Consider the following 24,544-nt stretch of genomic DNA (forward strand, 5'->3'; position numbering starts at 1 on the left):
TTGCTTAAACCTACAAAATGGCAATTTTAACATGTTATAATAAATTATCTATAAGGTATTTTGAACTAGAACCTCACATATGTACTATATGGACACCAAATAATTATTTGACATCTTAAAAAAGTCTCGTCCCATTCATTCATTATTTCTTAAAAGAGTGCAGTAAGCTCTGTTTGACATGTTGTACCAAGATTAAAACTTAAAATCGACACAAAAATGCATACAAAGTCTTTGGACTTCACCTGTTGATGACAATCTTCATCCCTGTATATGGTTCTGATTTGAGAACCAGTTCTCACTTAAAACCATTTAATCAAATATAAGCTAATTTTTTTAGGGTCTGTTAACGGTTCTTAAACATCTGCATCTTTTAACTTGACCTGAACAGAACACTAAACTACACAACATTGTAGCCTTTAAGTACAATAGTAAATGAAAATGTATGTAGTATAATAAAAAATATTAACCAGTTCTTTCTAATGAATCAGTCACACACCACCGTTCTCAAAACTTTAAAGACTCATTTTGTGAAACGCAAAAAAAAAATTGCTAAGATTCCCATTTCTATCTATCCGAATCCATCGGAAAGCGAAAGGAATCTACAGGCGGGACACGCCCGTGCACCCCCCTTCCAAGTCGGACTGGAATGTGACATACAGGGTTGAAATGTGACGGCAAGGCTGTAGGTCCCACACATAGCCGCATGGCCCCGAAACTGCACTAGTGTGGGTGTACGTGCATGCACGAATGCGTGCATGCAACATACAGCAGGCCGTACAAATGAAAGCGCTTAACTACGGGCACATGACATGGAAGAGGCGGCAGAAACGGAGAAATAAAAGACAGGCAAACAATGGAAGAGACAGACAGGAGACAAAATAACTAAAAAAGCAATGCAGACAGACAGACAGGGGCTTCGCAAAGGCAGTTGTGTTGTGACCACAGACGTTGTCTAATACCATCTCTCAATTATTGCCTTTCTTTCTATTATTAGAACTATTCCAACAATAGCCCAGTCCACTGGTCAGACATGATACAACTCATGCCCCTCTGGGTACAGAACGCATATAGCCTCTGCTGTCGTAATGCCAAGCAGAAGAGACAGCTATAGCTGCGACGGAGTATATTTAGGCCTGCATTCCAAATCCAGACTCAAGTGGAATTCTAGAATTCCAACGGCCGCACGGCAGGAAGTTCGAGAACGTGAAAATCTAGTTGCGTCGACCTCTGTCAGCAGTAGCACATTTTCATACACTGCAGCGTGGATTGTAGAAGTGATCAGAAAACACCTAAAAGCATACTGTGGACGTTAAAATTGGTGACTTGCAGCATCTGTGCAATCGGAGATGTTTTCGCGTGCCGTGCAGAAACAATAATAGAAAAAAATGTAAACATTGAGCAGTAAAATATCTCATCTGGTTACACACACAAAAAACCTATTACATTAAATCATATGGACCATACAGAATTTTCCCCTTTAATATGTTAATGCTCAGTTAATATTAATTAACTTAAGATTTTATTTATATATCCTTTTTGTAATGTTGCTTTAAGTGCACTGTAAAAAATAAGCAGCATTTTTGTCAAATCAACATATATGTTACTTTAACTTAAAAAATTAAGTTTAACAATTTCAACTTGAAGTTATGTCAACTTTTCACAAGCCACAACTTAAAAATAGTAGATTGAATTGACTTACACTAATATATATGGTTTTGCAATCAATAACTACATTTACTCTATATATAAAGCATTTAAAGGTTGTCTGTTACACTGTAAAAAATACTTTGCTGCCTTAAATTGTTTTGTTAAATCAACTCAGACTTACAAGTCATGTCAACAGGGATGACATGAAGTTATATTTTGTAAAAAATGTTGAGGTGCCCGGCAAAGCACATTCTATTAACAGTCTCAATTTTAATATTTATTTATTACAATTTTTATATTAGCTTGGCTTGGTTTACGCATGTTAGCATTTTAAACAATACTAAAACATATCAACAAGTAAAATGAAATAAAATCAAGGTAAACAAAAAAGTTGAGAGTAGACTGTATCAAAAAGTAGCCCTCCAGATTGTTTTATCTATTGTGAAAGCCCTTGCTCACAAAAAGGTTGGAGACCCCTGCTTTACAATAAGGTTGTATTATTTTGTTAACAATTAGTTTATGCATTAGCTAACATGAACTAACAAATGAACAAAACTTCTACTGTATTTATTAATGAATTAGTAAATGCCAAAATACACATGAACGAACATTTCTAAAATCAAGCATTGTAACTGTTAATTAATTAATGCACCATTAACTAACATTAACAGATCTATTGACGTTAACTAATATAAACAAGAATTAATACATGCTAAAAGCCTATATTGTACATTGTTTGTTCATGTTAGTTAATGCATTTACTAATGTTTACTAATTCAACCTGTGTTACCATATTAAGATGGAATTATCGCTTCATAAAAAAAATCATCTTATTTAAAAAATACTGTTGTAAATTGTGTGCAAATAGTACTACTGACATTACCCAGAACGACATAAAAAACACACAATCTTGATTTCCAAACTAACCAAAGTTGATCCAAAAGATTTTGTTTGAATGTCAATGTACGTAGTCTTCAGTCTTATTAAACTGTCCTAAACTGTTAATCTTTTTGTAACGTATATCTAAAAAAATTGAATTTCACACTTTAAGGCACTTTTAGCATTTAAGCAAACAATCTTCAGATATCCGCAATCAGTTTTGTTCACGCATCAAAACTGAATTTGCGATCTATGCATGTTGATATTTGTTTGATTCTTAGTTTCTTAATCTAATCACAATTCATCAACACAACAAACACTGCAAAATACTATATTATTACCATTTATGAAGCACTGCTAGACTTTTAAAAGCTCAGTGCTAAAATATTTTAAAATCTCTAAAAACAAATGTTACTCCACTTAAGAAAGCAACCAAACACAAAAGCAATTATTTAAAGAACAGAAAAAATATTTTTTAAAGTTTGCATGCTAGACAAAAAAAACACATTTGTTTAAGTTTACTTCTATAACAGCTTTAATATATAATATAACAAGTTTAAATTAGCCGGGTTTGTGATTAAATGTGTAATTACAATTACTATTGTTTGTAATCAAATGTGTAAGTTCCTACACCCTAAATAATTGACTAAAACTTTTTAAAAAAGTAATAACTTTATTACATATGATAACATTAATTGAGAAAAATAGACTTTAAACCAAATAAAATATTTAAGAATTTGTGCACCCCCTCAAAAAAACTTTATTTTAATAAATAAAAATTTTAACAATAAAAAGGTAAAATCTTTTGATAACTAAAAAGCCAACAATAAACATGCAAAAAGATCTGATAACAAACAGTACGAATCAACCATTTGCCGATGGTGTATTAGCATAGTAAATCGGATAATATCCTCATCGTTTACTAATCTGGTTAATGTTATAGCTCATCTAGTTAACAGTCAAGTATTAGAGTGTGGATTAGGCAGCTTCTGGGGCCGATACAACAAACACTGTTTAGTCTTAGAGTGGGCCGTGTGTGTGCGTGGCGCGGTACGGTACAGGGATCTATCAGCGAGTCTTTTCATAAACACTGTAGCGTTCAACAACAAAAAGATTTAGTTTGGTTGATTCCAACCGTTTACATAGGTTCCTGTTGTAAAGAAAAACGTTGTGGATCACAAACATCCTTCATACTTCGACGATTTAAACAAAAAAAGAAAACACGCAGCAGTGAGAGAAATCTTGTTTACGAACAAACCTAGCTCCATGCATCTCCGCAAACGTTTAATTTAACGACAACGGTGAATTAATCGATAGCCTCTGATGTATATTATCTGACTTACGTGCGAATGCACGCACTTCTGTAAGTTGGCAATGGCAGTAAGGGAACGGCAGAAAAAGAGGGAGAGAGGGAACGGTGGAATAGAAAGAAAATAGAGAAGGCTGTGTCTGACATTACAGCGGCGCTCCAAAAATAGCTCCCTGGCGCCCTGGCCTCCAGCTCGGTTGTCATAGCGACAGAACCACAGGCGCTATAAATAGACTATCAGCTCCAAATCTTGTGTGACTGGAGAGAGGCCAGAAAGAGGGAGAGACAGACAGAAAGAGGAAAAGGAGAAAGAGAGAGAGAGAGAGAGAGAGTGAGAGAGGTGGAGAGGGGCCAGTCAAAAAAGAGAGGAAAAACGATCAAGAGAAAAAACAGGTCTGGTTTCGCAAAAGAGGGAGGAGGAGAAAAGAGAGAGAGAGCAGGCTCGGGAAAGAAACATGGCGGATGATTTAGGAATTCTCTTTACTCTCCGTGCGCTGGACGAAACGTGAACGAGCGAGAACGCAAAATTTCTTTGGTCTACAAACAAAAACTTTTTAGCCTTACAAACTCTTGTTCTGAAAACTGATTAATGATTGCCATTTTTTCATGCAAATGCAAGAGAAACACGAACACAACATTTCTATTTAGAATACAAAAGACTATAAAAATATGCTTATATGTAAAAATAAAATTTTGCATATGCATTATGTGTGCAGTGTTTGCTTTAGTTTACGAAAATACAGAAAGCTCAACGAATGTATTTTAATTTCATTAATGCCTTTTTTGCACAACTTTTATATACATTTACAAAATGTGAGCAGGCAGAAACGTAATATTTCTCTTGTTCACTGATATAGAAATCCCTTCGCAAATATCATCGGTTTTAGCAATATTACACAAATTAAAGTTGCGCAGTTTTATTGCAAAATTTATTTAAGCACTAGAATTACAAAACAAACGGCAGCAATGCAATTTTTCTTTAGATTACAAAAACGTAAGACAACCAGTGTTGGGGGTAACGCATTACAAGTAACGTGCATTACGTAATAATATTACTTTTCTGAAGTAACAAATAAAGTAACGCATTACTTTTTAAATGTACAAATTAATATACGAGATACTTTTTAAACAAAGTAATGCAAGTTACTTTTTTAATGTAATTAATTCGATTTAAAAACAAATGATGTACTGAATTAAACTAAACAGTCACATTATGCACCCTATGCGTACACGCCTGTGTGGGAACTAGGGATGCTACCGCTACATCCAAAAGCCAGGAGGCGCTCTCTTGAAGAAACTCAAAATGCGCTGTAGACGAAGAACAATACACACGCACCTATCATGACACGCAACTCCAGGAAATGGCTCAAGGATATATTTATTTTGCTTTTCTTATAACCTTTTCAGGTATTTTCATGATAATAAAGAATATGTACAATAATTATGTTTGACAAGTGTTGCTTTTTCAAATGCATGTTATAAACGATTCAAACTAACAGCGATTTCAGATCGATAAGGATTTACTGATCAAAAGCCGTATTACATGAAATAGCTGTGAATAAGATCGTCTGTCCGATTCAGAATAGTGATCGGACACATATTTTTAGTGGATATCGGCATTGATCAGAGCACCCTTAGTGGGAACAGTTTGAATCAGAAACTGAGATAGCAGGCCAGAGCTCGACATTTTTGTGATAAAAATGCAATTTCTAAATGCACACCTTTCAGTCATAAAAACACCTGCAAGGCCTGAAAGAGATCAAGCCTCAGCCAAGTAAGAAAAAGTAACGCAAAAGTAAAGTAAGCATTACTTTCCATGAAAAGTAAATAAGTAATGCAATTAGTTACTTTTTTGTGAGTAACTTAATATTGTAATGCATTACTTTTAAAAGTAACTTTCCCAAACAATGAAGACAACATACTTTATTAAAAAATGTATAATAGTAATTTACGTTACGATCATCTCCATCGCCATTTTCTATTACAGAAACATAAAGAGCTGGTCAGAAGATTAGTTACGGGATAAACAAAAACCAACAGTGATACCATGGTGTTCTTTTCTCGCTTTGCATAGACGTTTTGTTCGTCACTGCGTCAATGATAACGTTATTGAGCCCACAAAACTGCTGCGGCTCAGACACAGAGAAAAACAAAGATGAATGAAAACATAAACACGCTCAATATGGACACCTGGCCATGTGACAGGAAGAGCCTTGAAAACACAGAGGATGAATAATGAGCTCATAACGGTACTAGCGAGCGTCAGCCGGTTCAACGTGCATGTGCAAGCTCAAAATCTCACTGTCGTTCCTCTCTGCCTCTCATTGCATTCGGGAGGGTGTGAATCACCTCATAAACACTTGCAAGTGGCCACATTTATTACTGTATTTTAAGCTTTTCCTGTTCAGAGGATAGATGCATTATTTGCGATATTTGCGGATTCCCTCTCTCTCTCTCTCTCTCTCAAACTGTCTCTTCTGCTGCGAGTGAGTGAACCAGCGAGTTAAAAATAGCCCTCTCTCTCTCTCTGCTCTACGTTTACATAAGCGTGCAATGGGGAGGGCGGTGGGGGGGTGCACTTCCGGTCTAAATGGCTCAGCCCAGCGTCTGATCCACAACAACCAACAGTGGCTGTGAAAGAGGACGGGACACAGACGTACCAACATGCACACGCACCGCAATGCAGGAAACCGTACAACCTATAGCTAACCTTTAAACATTACCATCTCCCCGCCGTTTTCCATTTGTCCGACATCTCAAATTCTCATATATTTCTCATCTTATTCACTTTCAGATACACAAATCCACACAAAAGATACGTGACACACATACTAAAAAAGCCAGACGAACAGTTTGTGCCCAAATTCACGTACACAACCAATTTGACCAACAAATATATAAAATACTGGCACGCAGGATTAGACTGGACAAAATGACTCACATTTTAATACAAAGTACTGCACCATGAAACAGCATTTTCACAATATTACAATTCGAAACTCTAAAGTTGTGCATGTACAATATCAGTTAAATGTTTAAATGCAATTTACTGATTTTTTTATTAAATTAGAAATTGACTTAGTAAAAGATATAAATTATGTCAACATACAAATTTCTTAAAGTCCCCTGTGGTGAAATTGACGTTTTTGTTGTTTATATGTCTCCGTGGTGTTTTTAATTTACTTTAAGACAAACCATAAACAAATTCATTATTCAGCACCATTGCGAAGTATTTTCTCCATAAAATTGAAGGAATTTTCCCAAAAGAGAGTCACGTGTGCATTGTGGGAAACTGAACATAGCAGTTACGCATCTGAAACTGCCGAATGTAGCATCTATTTACATATATATCTATGGTCTGAGGTGATGCAAAGGAGTGGAGGCGGGGACTATTTTGCATATTCATAGATCCGTGTATACTAAATGATGCAAGGGTGTAAAGTTATTTTTAAGCTGTTTTAAAGCATAAAGAAATTACTGTCATAGGAAACTTTTTTACATGTGTTGTTACGATGCTCAAAGAGAAATTTTAAGTGATAAAATTAATCGACTACAGGGGGACTTTAACGAAACCTTTGTCTTTATTAAATTAAAATTGTTGGACCAAAAATGTTTGTACCGTGTAAATTTCAGTACCACGGTACATTTTTGTCTGGAATCAACACATTTGATATTTCTATTCATTGCATATAAAAGTCACTGGTGTCATTTCAGAAAATTTAATAGCTATGGTAATTTTTCACTTTTTAGGACAATAATAAAGAACGGTTGCTTTGAACTGGTAATGTAAATGTGCTATTGACTGAGAAAAAGATATTTAACAGAATACTCACTACTGCGCACAGTCGATCAGCTGGTACTCATTGGATCTTTCGAAGCAAGCTCTCACTCCATCATCTTGCCACAGGATCTTTGTGTGTTCATAAAACTCCTGTTGATAAGACAAGTCAAAAGAAAAGGCGTCAGGATCATCTCAGCAGTGTGGCTGGGTAGATCGCCGTGACGTTTTAAGAGCATGCTAGCCTTTATAAAACCACTGATCACCAATGACAAGCTCTTGACAATCAATGTATTTTTTGATTAGGGATTACTAGCATTTGAATGAAACCAAGCAATTGGTGATCAACTTAAAATAACTCAAATAACTTTGGAGGCCACAAGAAAACGTGAGTAGTATGGCTGAGCATTTTAATGCATATAGTTTTGCTTAAATCTAAAACTAAAGTTAAAGTAATAATAACTATTATTATAATAAGAAAAAAATGACTGATTCAAAGTTTTTGCATCACTTTTATTAAATTTACAATTAATACATCTCTGATTGGTGCATGTAAAGGAGCAATTCCAGCAATATGGATGTGACATATGCAGCCAAAACTTGAAATATAATTTCTCAGAGAATGTATTTATTACCAATAGACTGAACCATCCGTCCAGATATCCGAAAAATATCAGCCTATACTCATTTTTTCTATTTTAAATAAGGAAACATGCATTTGTTATGGATGTGACAAAACATGGAAAAGTTTTTAGGAGACAACAAACTTTGTAGGAATTCTGTGAATTAAAAATGCACAAACCAGAAGCAATAATACCCAACAAATTGAAAATGGATGCCTGTTCAAAGATAATATTTTTTTTTTATTCAAGTGTTGTTAGCGCATTTATGAGGAAGAAGCAACGCTATGGCTGTAACATTTCTCTGTTATGAATGTGACAATTGTGAAATTTGCACTTAACTATGAAAAATAATTGAATTAATTATTTAAAAACTTTAACGGAGACTTTGCATTTGTATTTTAACCCACTGACTAAAACTTATGTTATTTTAGAATAAATACCCTTATCTCCTGAGGGTTTTCAGAAAAAATACTAAGAGTTGTCAACGTCTAGCAAAAACTTAATATCTAAGCCTCTGTAGCACTTAGAAACATTAAAAATAAAAGTAACCGGCAGTGGATGTAATGTTTCGGCGCGCAGCATCAGGCGCAAATGGGTTAACTGCAAAATATTAAAAATATGGTTAAAAACTTTGGTAAAACTTTACTTTTTTATGATGAGGTGGTTGACTTTGCTGAATTAAAGAATAAACAAAGCAATTTGAAAGCAAACAAATAAATATTGAGATATAAGCCTATCAAATATTGTCAAACAAAAATGAAAATATTGTTTTAGCAGAGTAGACAATTTGTTTTTTACATTTTTCTGCATAAAATTTAAAGTGAATTTTTTTTTACCAGACACAAATTAGCTTTTTTTCTTAAAGATAACATGCAGTTGATATTTACTTCGTACAGTACCAGCGCAACATATGTACATTGTGTACAGCAAGGAAAACAGAGTAAATTAACTGAAAGCCTGACTAAATGACAAATATCCAGACACAGATGAAATCGTCTTCTCTTGTGAAAGTATTTACGTGTATATCTAAAGGTGGTACGGGTGAACTCATAAGCCAGAGAGACTTTATAAAGTGCTATATTCTGCACTACTGTTTATGCATAATTATACAAATGCATATTTATATTTTACAGTACTTGTAAACAGTACTTAATGTGCACTCTCCCCCATACATCTTTATGTATATTGCTTAAATTATTTGTTTTAAATTCTATGCACTTAATTTTTCTTTCCATCACTTTTATGTATATATATGAAAGTAAGCACTCGGCGCTCCTAGAAACCACAACAAATTCCTTGGCGAATAAAACTTGATTGTAAGTACTGGCTGCTTCTCAGGGTGCATGAGAGAATGCTGGAGCGGGACGATCGCTCGCGTGATCGTTGTTGATGTGTTTGGACATGGCAGGAGTGCCACTATGCTGTTGTACATGTAAGACGAGCTAAAGAAACACGCCACCCATCAACTGACTCGCCACAAATACTTATTTTGGAGTGATGGACTATGCATGTTTGTTTTCCCAAATGCAAAAGCATGTCAACATTCAAGTGCTTAATAATGCTACTGCAAACTGAATATGTATTAAAATTGGCCTTAAAATAATTCACATTTTTTTGCATCACAAATTACATGCAAAGTAAGAAAACATAAAATATATTCTATAAAAATATATGATAATTAAGAATGGAAATGCATAGTCACTGCGAGGGGTGTGAATCGTTACTGTTCTCACAGTTCGATAAGATCACAGTTATTATGTGAACGGTTCGATTTAATCTGATATCTCGATGCATCACAATTGCATCCTCAAGGTAAGTTCGAGAGGAGCATGTTCATGTAAACCAACCAATCACCACAAAGAGGTCTCTCTATATAGCCATCCCTCACCTTTGTCCTAAGAGTTTTTTACAGCATCATTCGATTCGTATATATATCCCGGTTATAAAAGGAGGAGTACTCTGGGTTCCTGAGCACGATGCCCTCCTCTCAGATAGCACGCCAAATATGCTTTATTTCATATTTGATTACATGTTAATGCGAACTCGTGAAATATTACTGCACAGACAAGTCTGTCTCCCTCACACTTTTACTAATGCGTCTCTCTCTCGTCTTCTTGTCAAAGTCCCACATTAAAACTCTGCTCCAGCTTCTCTCTGCTTCTTTGATAAGGCGCGTATCGGTTAAAGACGCAATGTGGGATTTTTAATGTGTTGATTGAGCGATTTACAGTAGTTTATGTTCAAATTTATTGATTGTTTGTTTGTATGCATTGATGCAGTAATTGCTCACATCAACATCGCGATGCATCGTAAAAACTACTACTGGCAGTATTAGTTGCAAAAGTATGTAACCTATTCACTTTCTCCCAGGTATTTCAAAAAGCTTTGGTAAAGAACCTAACCAACCAGCTCCGATAAATCACAACAGCGCACACAGCATTATGGGAAGTGTAGTTTTTTTAGTTTAAATCACACTGAGTTATACAGAAGCATTTTAAGAACCTAGTCTAAGCTCACGGTTTGTGTGTCCTCAAAGGTTTTTTTACTTTGTGGCAAAAAAAATACTTTTAGAGTTTTTAACTTCTACTGCACTGCATTACACCCAAAACCACCAACATCAAGTAATAAAATACAAAATCCTACAAAAATACAGATAATTACAAAATTTATACTATACAGAACCTGTGCCAGCCATATTTTTGCAGTGTGACTAGGGGTGTACCGAATCGCAGTTGATCCGTACCCACAGTTCGGCTCGCATTCGATTTCAAGATTAATACACAAACTGAAACAGGGAAAGTTTATCATTGACAGGAATTTACCCTTCCATCTGTATGTGCGTGCACATTTAAGTGCACTCAAAAGTGCATACACGGAAAGACGCAGTTTAAAAAGCAAGCAAACATAAAATTTTTCTGTTCTTGATAGGACACATACAAACAAAATGATCTTGAAATACCACAGTATTCCTTTTCTAATAAAAAACATGTTTATGTTTTAAGTGAAGCGGCAGCAACCCAGTCTCGCAGAGATGCGTATAAATAGCACGAAGTGTAAAAATCGTGCAATACATACGCCAAATTCCACTTTGGCGTGCATATCATACGCCAGTCCTTCCCATTCACTTAAATGGCGCATCTTTATTTGTCGTTTTATTTATTGGTTTTTTTACCAATTTCGCTTGGGTTTAGGGTTGCACGATTTTTACACTTTGTACTATTTATACGCATCTACATGAGACTGGGTAGGAGGCAGATACCAGGTCAATGCTTATCCGGTCTTAAAGAGACAGTAACCTCAATTAACCAACTTAAGTCTGTGTCATTAATATTAATTAAACAACCCAAGACAAAGAGAAAATCACTTCTGTAGCTCTAAAAAATAGTGCTGGGCAAAGATTAATCGCATACAAAATAAAAGTGATTTTTGGCATAATATATGAGTGTGTGCTGTGTGTAATTATTATGTATTATATATAAAATGTATAATACATATATATATATATATATATATATATAAATACACAGACATTCATGTACGCATTTAAGAAACATTCACATGTGTTTATATATTTATTTATATTTTTATAAATTCTATTTAATATACAAATTTAAATAAATATATTTGTGTGTGGTTAAATATACATAATAATTACACACAGTACATAAACGTGTATTATTTAAAAAAATCACTTTTATTTTGTATGCGATTCATCTTTGCCCAGCACTACTAAAAAAAAATTATATTTAATTTATACAATAAACAGAGTTTTATTATTCATTACCTAATGCCAATTTTAGACCTCACATAACGTGCAACTTTGTTCTTTTTTAGAAATGCTTGTAATTTTGTTCTTATTAGATTTTTGCTGATCCGAGAAAGATCCCATCCGTGCATCAAAAACCCCTAGCTATGACGTAAGCACAACACGTGGCACAATGGTGTTTCGTAAATATCTTGACCATCACAGCATGACGCCAACAACTAAACCTGCCAGTATTTCCTTTTAACCACTACGTGCGATATATTTCAGGTGTAGGGTAATGCTTGGGCTCTTCCTGTGTGCATTTAATTTTTCATTTTATTATCAGTCTCTCTACACTTGAAAATCGGTATGCATAATTTAAACTTGAGAGTTGTCGTTAATTTGTCTATAAACTTTCATCTTCATATGCTATAGTGACACAGCTACGTTATAAATGTCAATAATTGCTTTCGCCTTTTATTTTTGTCTCTTTCCTGCCACACAATCAACCAGTTAGACTGGTTCCCAGCAGGCCCTGGGGCCACTGAGGGAGGAACAGTTCGAGAGAGAGGGTTGGGCAGTGTCTTCTTTGTAGTAATGCTAAACTACATCCACTTCCTGCACTCAATACTGTAAAGACTTAACTAAAACCCATCCCACCAACCGAACTGCACAGTTCTTTTTAAACTAATGCAAAACTTATATAAAATCTCAACGTTGTTCTAAACAATCTGCATGAGTAGTTTTAACAAAGCAAAAAATCCAATTGACTGTATTCATGATTTAATAACGTTGAATAATGTTCATCTACCGATGAAGCCATCATGCTATCAAACTATCGAAGACCCAACGTTGTTTATAAACCCACAGGGTGCAAAGTTTGAATAACCTGTAATTAAATCTTATCCAGGCCCATTGGCACAGGTCAGGGTGGCTCTCCACTCCCCTTTCCCTAGACACAGAGCACCTGTTTGGGTAATGAGGAAGCAGGGAGGTCCTGGGAGACAAGGTGTGTGCGTCTCAGGTGAGGTCTCTCTTAAGGGAGACTTTAGAGGTTATTACAAGTAATCAGTCGTAATGAACGGCACACCATCATACCTCAGTGCCACACAAGCACACCTACGTCTCCCTCAGGTGGGGCGCTCTTTCAATTCACCTATGTGTTGTCCCCAAGCAAAGAATAGCTGGTGATTATAATTGCACAAAGCACACAAGGCCCCACGACTGAGAAAAAGCTAACACAGATGGGCAAGCCTGTGGTTTATTCTCACGTGACCAATGGACGAATCCATGCGCTCATTCAGAATCCCAAAACACCTGTAGCATCTTTAGACTAAACGTCAGGTGGATGTATTATGTAATACTACACACAATAATCAACAATTCACCACGAAGAGAAGACTTTGTCATCATTTACTCACTCGTGTCATGCCAAACCCATGACTTCCTTCTTTGTAAAATCAAGTGAATGCTACAGTAAAAGTGAATGGAGACTAGAAACGGCCACAATTTAGCAGCAAAATGAAAGGTGAGGTTGAGAAAAAAGATGCTATTGATTCCCCTAAATGTTTATTATTAGATATGTTAACTTATTCATACGTTTGATACGATATCGCTCCAACTATACATACAAATGAAATGGTGCAAAACACGATGATCAGGTGACTATACCTTTCTACTCACCGATGTAAATTCGAAGTCCTTCTGATTGGCTAAATGGAGGATGTAATCACTTCGAAACTGATTTGCTGGACATGCTAACTGAACCGGAGGTGCCAACGTGGACATCGCTGACAAAATAGTCTGTAGAACAACAAAGAAGTGTCAGTGCGTTTTCATTCCTTTAAAAAAAAAATCCAAAATATAGTGATGATTTGCATGATTACATAACTAAAACCTTCAACACTTACCTCTATAGCTTCTTTTATATTATTCTTGATGTCCTGAATTTTCTGTTTTTTCTCTCTGTAATATAAAAAACGCTTTTAGAGTTAAGCAATCATTCCATTTAATAACAAATAATAACTAGCATGAATTAAACAAAACAAAGGTTCAATTTGCTTGGTAAAAATGCTAAAATAATAGTTTTACTCTCATCAAACAATTTAATACACTTATACATGTTTTAGCATTGCTTGTAAGCCAAGTCTACACCTGACGGTCCATATCTAGGACAATTTTAGTTAGTATAGCATCAACTTAGCAAAAAGCTAGTTACAAAACAAAACAAAGTTTTAATGATGCTAACGTTTTGAAACTGAAACAGAATCAGGATTATATAACAAAAAGGTACAGTGCCAAATATTAAGCTTAACTAACGTATTTGCTTTACAACGTTTTGGAGTCCATTTACATTCATAGATAGAAACTTTAAGTTGACATGTATACAAATGTTAAATATATGCTAGTGATGCACCGATGTATAGGCCGCCGATATTAATCGGCCGATTTTTGATGCATTTGAAACCATCGGCATATCGGCAATAGCACGAGAAAGGCAGATACCGATTGTTTATTAATTAACTGCATAAAGAAATCCATTATATGTAAAAAACGAGTTAATGTTGTTAATAAAAGAAATGCTGAATAGCAAAAACCACCTTTGAAGGTTGTCATGCTGTCTTATTATATATTTTTAAGCTTCATTTGTGCCTCTCTTATAATGTTGGTCAGTTGAATGTTAATTAGATCCAACCCATGTTCAGTAAAAATAATTTGATGCAGAAATAAACTAGCTAATAGACCAACTGTATAGTAATTGTATACAAGTGTTTAATATCGGTATCGGTCAGAAGTTGTCTGTTTAAATCGGTATCGGCCCCAAAAAATCCTATCGGTGCATCCCTAATGCATATAAATATATATGCATAAAAGAACGGTAGCAACAGTAGGACAACAAAATTATGATTAGCATGCCTTCACCAAAGTGACTAGGATATACACTGGGAATATCAGGCTAAATACGCTATGGCGTTCACAACAAAAGCTGTGATGATCGCTAAAAACGTCATTCATACTCTAGATCATACTTCACTGTAAGCTCATGAGTTTGCATTTGGTGATTTAAAAAAAATACATAAATTTGAAACTTAAACTTACTCAGCGTTGAAGCCATTGACATGTAAAATGCGCATCTGTTTGACTATGGTGCTTTTCCCCGATTCTCCAGCCCCTGAGAGACGAGCAGAAGAAAAGATATAAATCACAAGGGATGTAGAGAGGTCAGATATCACCTGATTCATCAGAAATAATTAATTAGATTTCACAGTAGCACTTCTTTTAAAACGGCAAACTAAACACGCACCCCAGCAGAAAATCTGTGCACAAAAAGGGGGGGGGGGACAGTCCGACTGTTCTGTGACATCTAAACAAAACTTGTATATGAAGTTGACTTTTTGCAGCATTCGTTGTGAAAATATAATGAATCACAATAACATCCATATTCTTAATTCTCATCACTGGCGGTAAATAATTTCACCAGTATAACCAATATACTCTAGCATCAATATAACAAACAGTTGCTTTCAAGTTTTACATCAAACAAGTTTAACCATGCTTTATTTGTCGGTTTTACTATATTATGGAGTTATGAATGTTACCAATCAATGTGCTCCCAACTAAACCCCAATTAGTTGGTTATCCATCAAATTTGATGGTAAAATATGAAGCAAAATAACTTAATTTCTATCTATACAACACGATCCCAGGAAGCCAGGTTCCTTAAACATCCACAAAACTAAATGATTCAATTAATCGCAGCCATCTGAGTTTGCTAGCTGGATGGTTAGCATAGTCCCTCTGGCTGTGAGATACGAGCAACAAAAGCACCAAAACACAAGAAACGCCTCAGATTTAGGCCCCAAGTTCAAATGTATGACCTAAACCTTTTTATCACAACATATATTCCAGCTGTGTCGAATAAGCCTGTTTGAATTATACTTCTGTGCTTCAAATATACTAGCACGCATTCTTACATCATATATTATTATATATTAAACCATGGATGTGTAGAAATGTATGATTTCCTACTTTGAACACCAGAAGTTATGTTTAAAAGGGCTATGTATGCTACGCTGAATACGATAGTTTTGGGTCATTGTGCATTTCTAAACCATTTAAAACAAATAAGCTGTTAGAGAGTATTGGGTTGTATTAAAATGAGGGATAGTTCGGCCAAAAATGATATTAAACCCATGATTTACTCACCCCGAAGCCGTCCGAGATGCATATGTCCATCATTTTTCAGACGATGACATTTTCAGTTATTTTAGAACTTTCAGTTAATTAAATGTGAAGTTATGGGGTCCACGACCTTCAAGTCCAAAAAATGTGCATCTATCCTTTACAAAATAAATCCAAACGGCTCCCTGATGATAAGCGGGGTCCTTCTGAGGGTAATCCGCGCCGTTTCGTTGTAGAAATATCCATATTTAAAACTTTACAAATCAAAATAACTCGCATCCGGTAATGCCGCCATCTTTGTCGCGTCCGCATTCAAGATCAGAGCTTTACGCAGCGTACGGAGGTTACTCTACTGCTGCTTTGTGCCCCCGCCCTCCAAATTTATCATACGTCACTAAGAAAAGTGCATACACTACGCTAATACTCAATCCTGAATACAGAAAAGTCTAAGATGGTGGTATGATATTTCTACAACAGTACTGCGCGAATTACCCTCAGAAGACCTTTATTTATCATCCTGGAGCCGTTTGGATTTATTTTGTGAAGGATGGATGCACATTTTTGGACTTGAAGGTCGTGGACCCCGTAACTTCACATTTAATTAACTAAAAGATCTAAAACATTTTCTAAAATAACTGAGAATGTGTTTGTCTGAAAACCAATGGACATGGATCTCGGACAGCTTGGGGGTGAGTTAATCATGGGTTTAGTATCATTTTTGGCCAAACTATCCCTTTAACCATTAAATCCAATCAGACTAGACTAGTTCATGGTATGCTATGAAAAGAATATGAATTTAAAATGCCTATTAGGCTCTGGGAAGGTATTGAAAGTATGGATATTTTAAGAATATGAGAAAAAAAATGCAAAACTTCTCATCGGTGTCTGTTTCAAATAAAATGAAGCGTAACTGTTGCATTAAATTTTATGGCAACATTTTTGGGATGCCAAGTAAGCCAAACCAATAAATGTTACTGTAAGAGCTCCTCATAGGCCAAAGGCTCACAACAGTAATACAATTAACAGAACATCAGAAGATACGTTTCAAAATGGCTTCAAACACAGCATACGTATGAATGGAAAAGGTTCATGCTCGAAGATGCTCACAACTTGAAAGGATGATGAATTAAATCACATGGCCATCTCTAAAGAGGAGCACAGTGCTTCTTTGACAACAAGTAAATCTAAACAATCCAACAACACAAAAAAGATATGTAAGGAAACGTGCATAGTGTGTGATTGTGAATGCAGGATATTCACGAGATGATTGAAATGAATCGATGTGGTCACTTGTTGGGCAGTGACGTATCAAATCAGGCAAACCCAAACATTTCCATAACGCCAAACCTCTTTATCATAAATCAACGGTGAGATTGAGCGGTCTGCTATGCACGATTGACATTCATAACCTGGAAGCCTACAGCATGGGAATCCCAATAAAATGACTATGTAACGTATATTAACTTTACGCAAATTCTATAGAATCACGACAGAAGCGTACGCATCATTCGCAGCGTCCAGCAGTGAAGTATTTGCAGCAGCCCGACCTACCTAACAGTAGTAGTCGATGAGTCGCTCTGTAGATCTGTTTGTCTTTTTGAAGCTGTTTCTCTATCTTTTTGTTTGCTTCCCTCTGGGCCTTCTCCTCGTTTCGCTGGTCCTCAGTCTTACTGTTGCCCAAACAACCCATTTTCCCAAAAACCCAAGAAAAGTTTTGGGGTGGGGTGGTGGTGGGAGGCGAATATACCGTATGAATAAATTATCCAAATTCCTCGATTTGGCCTCCGATCAAAACACTTTGATGGAAAACCGGGACATTTATAGTCGCGTGCACACCGCACTCCTGGATTTAGCGGAACACGGGGGGTTCGTGGATCTTATAAGGGACAGTACAAGGGAAATATGAAAGCTATTAGTACGGGAGGGCTCGAGGTGGTGGTGGTGGTGAAAACACTAGGCCGGCCTACACACGGCCGAGTCCTGTCGAGCTTTCGCTGCTGTAAAATACGAGATTTCGTCAAACGCGATCCGTGTGTGAACGCGCATCCAGCGAAGCCTCGACGTTACATGAATGATTTCGTTACTGGCGTCCCGCGACGGCTTTCCTGATCCAAGAGCGATTTAGCAAATTTCCCGTCGCGAATCCATGGTCGCGTTCCCGAAATAACGATTCTGCCCACCACTCCTTTAAAAATCATGAATAGCTCCACAAAACTCGGTTATTGTCGGTTCGTCGATGTCGAATCCGTTCGCCGATGCGACGACACGGCCAGAACGAGATAGAAAGGGTGGCTGCAAATTAAAAAAATAAATATTTCCACCAAAATGACGGCATGTGGATCATTCCGCCCTGCGCCGTGGCCGACATGAACCTTTTAACTCCGTTATGAAACGACGCTGTCTCAGAAAAATACGGTGCTGGTTTTAAAAAATCCCCCGAAGATAGACCGTATTTTCCCTCCTGTTCGGGTTACGGTGACTGATGGTCGCCTTTTTTTCGGCTTGTCCAAATGAAAAGAGGCCCTTTGCCGTCTTCACCGTTACCGTAATTTGAATTTCTTCTCACATCCGTAGCTTTGCTTTGACGAGAGCGGAGATCCTTACGGTTCTTTCGACCGCCGATGCAAATGCGACCGTTTTGGGAAAATCCGTCGATGTTTTACCGGCTATCGCAGTCCCGAGTCCGCTGTCAGGCTACGCTTTGTATCCTTCTTGAATTCGGGTGGTAGATCGGCAATACATGTGCATTGGGATAAGTCAAGATAAATCCGATACCACAATGACAGCGATTTCCCAATGGACGGAGCGCGTTGCCTCCCCGATAGTCGTGGATGAATCCCCTTCGAGGCAGTATTTTTAGCGATTATTTCCTTTTCTCTGTGAATCCTACATTGAGATAGAAAGCGTTGAAGAGATGGGTGGGGCAAACAGCTCTCATTGAACCCTGAGTACGGGCAGCGGCTAATCACATGACAGCCAGAAAACGTCAGCAAGCGGCGATTCTGCAGAGAAAAGGCGCCCTCTTTGAAGACATGATTCATACGTGATAAACTCCGCGATTCGATCCGATTAATCTACGACTATTTGCATTATCGCCAGCTACGTGTAGCCACTGCTATACACCTCATGCTAAACACACGAAGATAAGCTTCATACAAAAGAACATTTGTGAACAGGCCCCATTTAGTCTAGTGTACTGGAAAAGCTTGCCTGGTTAGTTCTTGATGGGTAAAGTAGCACGTTTCACAGACATACAGTAAGAACCACAGACCCATCTATTAGCCTAACCTAAAGTGAACAAAGAAAGACTAGTAACAACGAATCATTCACATGGCTTTGTGATTCAACGTTGATTTGATTCAAAGGTTATATTGTTGATTCAGTTCATTCTCACACGGGGGCCGCGAGATGGTACCAGGGGGGCCCCAGTTTTATGACATTTTATAAAATATATTAATTTTATCATGAATTCTGTGTAATTAAACCTAAAATAAAATAAGGCTACTAACCAACAGCACTTCTTTGTATAATTTAATACGTTTTATTTAATTAAAATGTTACATTTTAGAACTGTTTTTGTCATAAATTTTCCTTGGGGTCGGCCCGAAGGAATGCGCTGTACGCAAAGGGGGCCGCACGCTAAAAAAAGGTTTGAGAACCACTGCATTAGAAAACTAATTTCGAAAGCAAGGTCCTTTATTATTAAATGTAAGTATTCATCGTTTGTTGTTGAATATAATGTGTTGTCCACACACAATACTGTGAAGCACCTTAGGTGTGTAGTGCTGAAGTTGACTTAACTAACCCTTATTAACTTTATCTAACACTAATTGTGGTCATATTAGCACTAAGCACGGTGTAAATGTAAGCACGTAGTGGCTTATCAGTATAAAAAACATGCAAGCACTTAATCAATGACTGTATGCCATGATTTATTCCAACATGCCAATAACACGGCATTATAGAAACAACATATAAAACATAACTAAACCTAGTTACAGTATGATTTACAGCGTCACACTTATGTTAAATTGGACTATTAAAAGTGTTGTTATTAATTACAGCCGTAGCATTCATTAGCTTAACAACTTCCATCAATATTTGGATTTTCTGTTTTATGAACCAGTGGATTATTCTGCAAGTATTTTGTGATGATTAAGTAATTGACTGAAAATATTAAGATACTAGCGCTGGGTATCGATTCAGATCAATTTGATTTCGATTCACGAGCTATCACTTCAATTTCGATTCTCGGGCCGATTTTTATACTCGCTTTTCGATTCAACTCAATGAATATAGATTATATAGAATATTATATTATATCATATTATATTAGAATATATTAAAATAGAGACTGAATGAATGAATGAATGACACGCTCGACTAGTAATTAGATAAACATTAATCTTACGTTCAATGTTTTGCGGGAATAATATGGGGAAATAAATCGATTCATGGGCTTTAAGGATAGATTTTGAATCGACCATGTAAAAAAACGATTAATCAAAAAATATATTTTTTGCCCAGCCCTATAAGATACATATATTTATAAATGGTGTTGAAAAATATATTTTTATTCCGCAAACACAAACTATTATATGACATTTCTGACAGTCATTATTGCCGTTTATTTTATTGTTATTTAGTTTGATTACACACTTTAAACTGATAGACTGACAGATATATTGCAGATGCTGCTATAGCCTATCGGCCGATATTTTGATTTGTTTTTTCGGCATCGGCAACAATCTTTACAATCGGTCAGTAAAAATTTCTATTAATTAAATTTGTTGTTTGTAATGAAAAGACAGAAAGTATATAGTCTGACAGACAGTATAATGACCGGCTCATTATTCACTTTTTAACATGATGTTATGTTGTGTCACACAACAACAACAACACACTTATTCAAACAGTACCGTGAGATGTCAGATCCACATTAATTATGTCTTATTATCTAAATTATTAATTATTTAAATACACTGTAAAAAAAAACTTTGCTGCCTTCAATTTTTTTGTTGAATCAACTCGGATTTACAAGTCATTTCAACTTACTATAATTTATCTTAGAGATGAGTTGTTAAAACTACAGGTGAGTTGTTATAACTTATAAAATTAAGTTGACTTTTCTGAACTATATTTTACAAGTTGTGACAACTCATCTCTGTTGACATGACTTGTAAATCTGAGTCGATTTAACAAAAAAATTAAGGCAGCAAAGTATTTTTTACAGTGTAGGTACTTTAAAAGGGTATTTATAAATGTTATGCATAACAAATATTTATGTAGTTACACAAATTTTCTTATTTACTCTAATTATATGTGTGTTACATCTGCGAATATTTTAATATCGGTGTCGGCCATTTAAAAACACATTTCGGTTAACCACTACTATAAACAAACTTCGACAAAGTAAAATTTGCTGTGTCTTGACAACTTCACTCATGAAATGTATTTATACATTTTATTTTAAAACTAAGGCTTAAAATAGTGACATGGTGATACACACCGTAAACCAATGGATCTATAAACAAAGGTTCTAGGATGAGAGTTCATGGCACTTGGACTGAGTTACAGTGATGTCAACAAATAAAAGATAAACGTCTGAATGACAGTGACCGAAATGGAAAATGACATGACGTGAAGCTATTTTTTAAACTCACTGTGGTCTATTTTATGATCCTTTAATCTTTGTTTGATGTTAGGGGATACAGACTAAACAGTTATATTTGGAACTAAACTAAAGTCTGGTTCTCCATTCAGATTGTTTTAAAAGCAAATTGCAGAAGCTCAAACTTCTGAACCTGAACCAATAAACACAAAGTTCATTACGCAAGTCATCTTCCTGATCTTGTTTAATGGACACGCCCAACTTACAGCACTTTATAAATTATTTTAACATTTATGCAATTAAAATTACCTCTAAATGTAAAACGTGGCTCTAAATCACAGGTTGGGGGTTTTAGTTTGCTGCACTACGGTCTACTACCAGAAGGGGGAAGTATTTCTTCACTATTAGATACGATTTTGCACCCAAGTGAACACTAGGCCAAAAACTCAAGCCAATTTAGCAAGGTTTTGTAGTCCCTCAATGACATTAAATTAGGTAAACTGGAGGCAGTGTAATAAAAGTATACACAGTCTTGCACTGTGCTGAAAGTTTGAGAGTAAACTAAATTTTAAAGGTCACACCAAAAAATCAAAAATTTGGAAAGGCCTACTGTATTTGTTATTGTTCATTGAGAGTTCCAATGATATCTGCTCGTGTAGAGTAAGTCTCTAATCACCCTATTTGGTCATTTTGAGATTATGGGTATCATACGATAAGCCTATATGCCAATTAACAGATAATGGTAGTTTGTGGTGCTTTTTTATTCATGTTTTTATGTAAAACATGCCTTTTGTATATGTGACAACCAGGCTAAAGTCTAGGATGTTTGATATCATTCATTGATTTCGCTTACACACTTTTTTAAATTTTTGACATGATCTTTCTCAGTCAATATTAAAGATATCAAAGTTATATTTTCCACAAAATTTCCATTATGTTGGATGATTTTAACATTAATTCACACAAAAATGCCATTGGGTTGTAATAGGCAGTGATACATATGTGACCCTAATCCACAAAAGCAGTAATAGGGGACCTAGATTTATACATAAATAAGCTGAATAAATAAGCTTTACATTGATGGTTGGTTTGTTAGGATAGGAAAATATTTTGTCCAGATACAACTATTTGACAATCTGGAATCTGAGGGTGGAAAATATTGAGAAAACCGTTATTAAAGTTGTCCAAATTAAGTCCTTAGCAACATATATTACTAATAATAATACATTTTTAATATGTACAGTAGGAAATGTACAAAATATCTTCATAGGATACATATTTATTTATACAGCTGTATATACAATACATAATGCAAATCTGTACATAAGTTCCAGATGTATATTTTCCCTCACAATTTAAATGTTCTTCTTTCTTGTCATCTATCTATGTATATGCTGTATGTATGTATCCAGAGCTCCTGTAAAATGCACACTTGGCGAATAAACCTCATTCTGATTCTGATAAAAAATCGATTATGTTGACCCATACAATGCATTGTTGGCTATTGCTACAAATATACCTGTGCGACTTGTGACTGGTTTTGTGGTTGTCTAATTGATACGATTCCTGCATCCATGCACTGTAAAAAATGTCTGTAGAAATTACAGTATTAATGGGTATTACTGGCAACTAGCTGCCAGTAACTTACTGTAGATTTTACATTTATGTTATTTACTGGCAACATTTTGTTCAAAGTTAAATGAACATGAAACATTTTTTACTTTATTTTCTACAGTAAGTTACTGGCAACTAGCTGCAAAATTACAGCAATTTTTTTAGAGTGTGAGAGCCTTTAGCAGCGCTAACAATCAAACCTCGAACTTAAGACCTATTTAAAGGATTAGTCCATTTTTAAAAAAAAAACAGATAATTTACTCACCACCATGTCATCCAAAATGCCGATGTCCTTCCCCGTTCAGTCGAGAAGAATTTATGTTTTTTGAGGGAAACATTTCAGGATTTGTCTCATTTTAAGGGACTTGAATGGACCCCAACACTACACAGTTTTAATGCAGTTTAAAATTGCAGTTTCAACGGAGCTTCAAAGGAATATAAATGATCCCAAGGGTCTCATCCAGCGAAACGACTGTCACCCTTGGCAAGAAAAAAAATATGCACCTCCAAACAACCTCTCCTCTTCCTCCGGCCGTGCGACGCACCAGCGCGACCCCACGCAATCGCGCAATGATGTCAAAAGGTCACGTGTTACATATATGAAACGCACATTTGCGGACCATTTTAAACAATAAACTGACACAAAGACATTAATTAGTATCATTCGACATACAACAACGTCGGAACGGTCCTCTTTCTCACACTTGTAAACACTAGGGCGTAGTTTCGCATACGTCATCCGTGACCTCTTGACATGATGACGTATTACGTGAGGTTGAGTTGGTGTGTCACAGGACTGGAGGAAGACACGAAGTTGTGCCTTTTTTTGGTTATCTTGCCAAAAATTACAATCGACTCGCTAGATAAGCCCCTTATGCCTCTTTTGAGATCATTCAGAGTACTTTAAACTGCAATTTTAAACTGCATTAAAACTGTTAAGTGTTGGGGTCCATTAAAGTCCATTAAAATGAGAAAAATCCTGGAATGTTTTCCTCAAAAAACATAATTTCTTCTCGACTGAACAAAGAAAGCCATCAACATTTTGGATGACATGGTGGTGAGTTAAATTTTCTGGATTTTTTTAAAGAAAATGGACTAATCCTTTGAGGTACAAATTCATATTACGTAAGACAGTCCGGAATACAGAGAATTCCAA

At 35.9% G+C, this 24,544-nt stretch overlaps 1 protein-coding gene across 4 annotated transcripts in view; it reads right to left on the bottom strand.

The window, feature by feature from the left end:
• gnas (GNAS complex locus) overlaps nt 1-24,544 on the bottom strand; it is a 47,484-nt gene that overhangs the window by 15,387 nt on the left and 7,553 nt on the right. Inside the window, exons 1-5 of one of the 4 annotated variants that reach the window (XM_073870450.1) lie at nt 17,715-19,161; nt 15,081-15,153; nt 13,892-13,946; nt 13,653-13,784; nt 7,669-7,766 (exon numbers count right to left, since the gene is read on the bottom strand). In XM_073870450.1, coding sequence (XP_073726551.1) covers nt 7,669-7,766; nt 13,653-13,784; nt 13,892-13,946; nt 15,081-15,153; nt 17,715-17,853 — 497 coding nt within the window. In that variant the 5' untranslated portion in view covers nt 17,854-19,161. Of the gene's footprint in view, nt 1-7,668; nt 7,767-13,652; nt 13,785-13,891; nt 13,947-15,080; nt 15,154-17,714; nt 19,162-24,544 lie in introns of those variants that run through there. The other 3 variants (XM_073870451.1, XM_073870449.1, XM_073870448.1) reach the window with 3 other exon arrangements.

Source organism: Misgurnus anguillicaudatus, chromosome 8, assembly GCF_027580225.2.
Source record: "Misgurnus anguillicaudatus chromosome 8, ASM2758022v2, whole genome shotgun sequence".
NCBI lineage: Eukaryota > Metazoa > Chordata > Actinopteri > Cypriniformes > Cobitidae > Misgurnus > Misgurnus anguillicaudatus.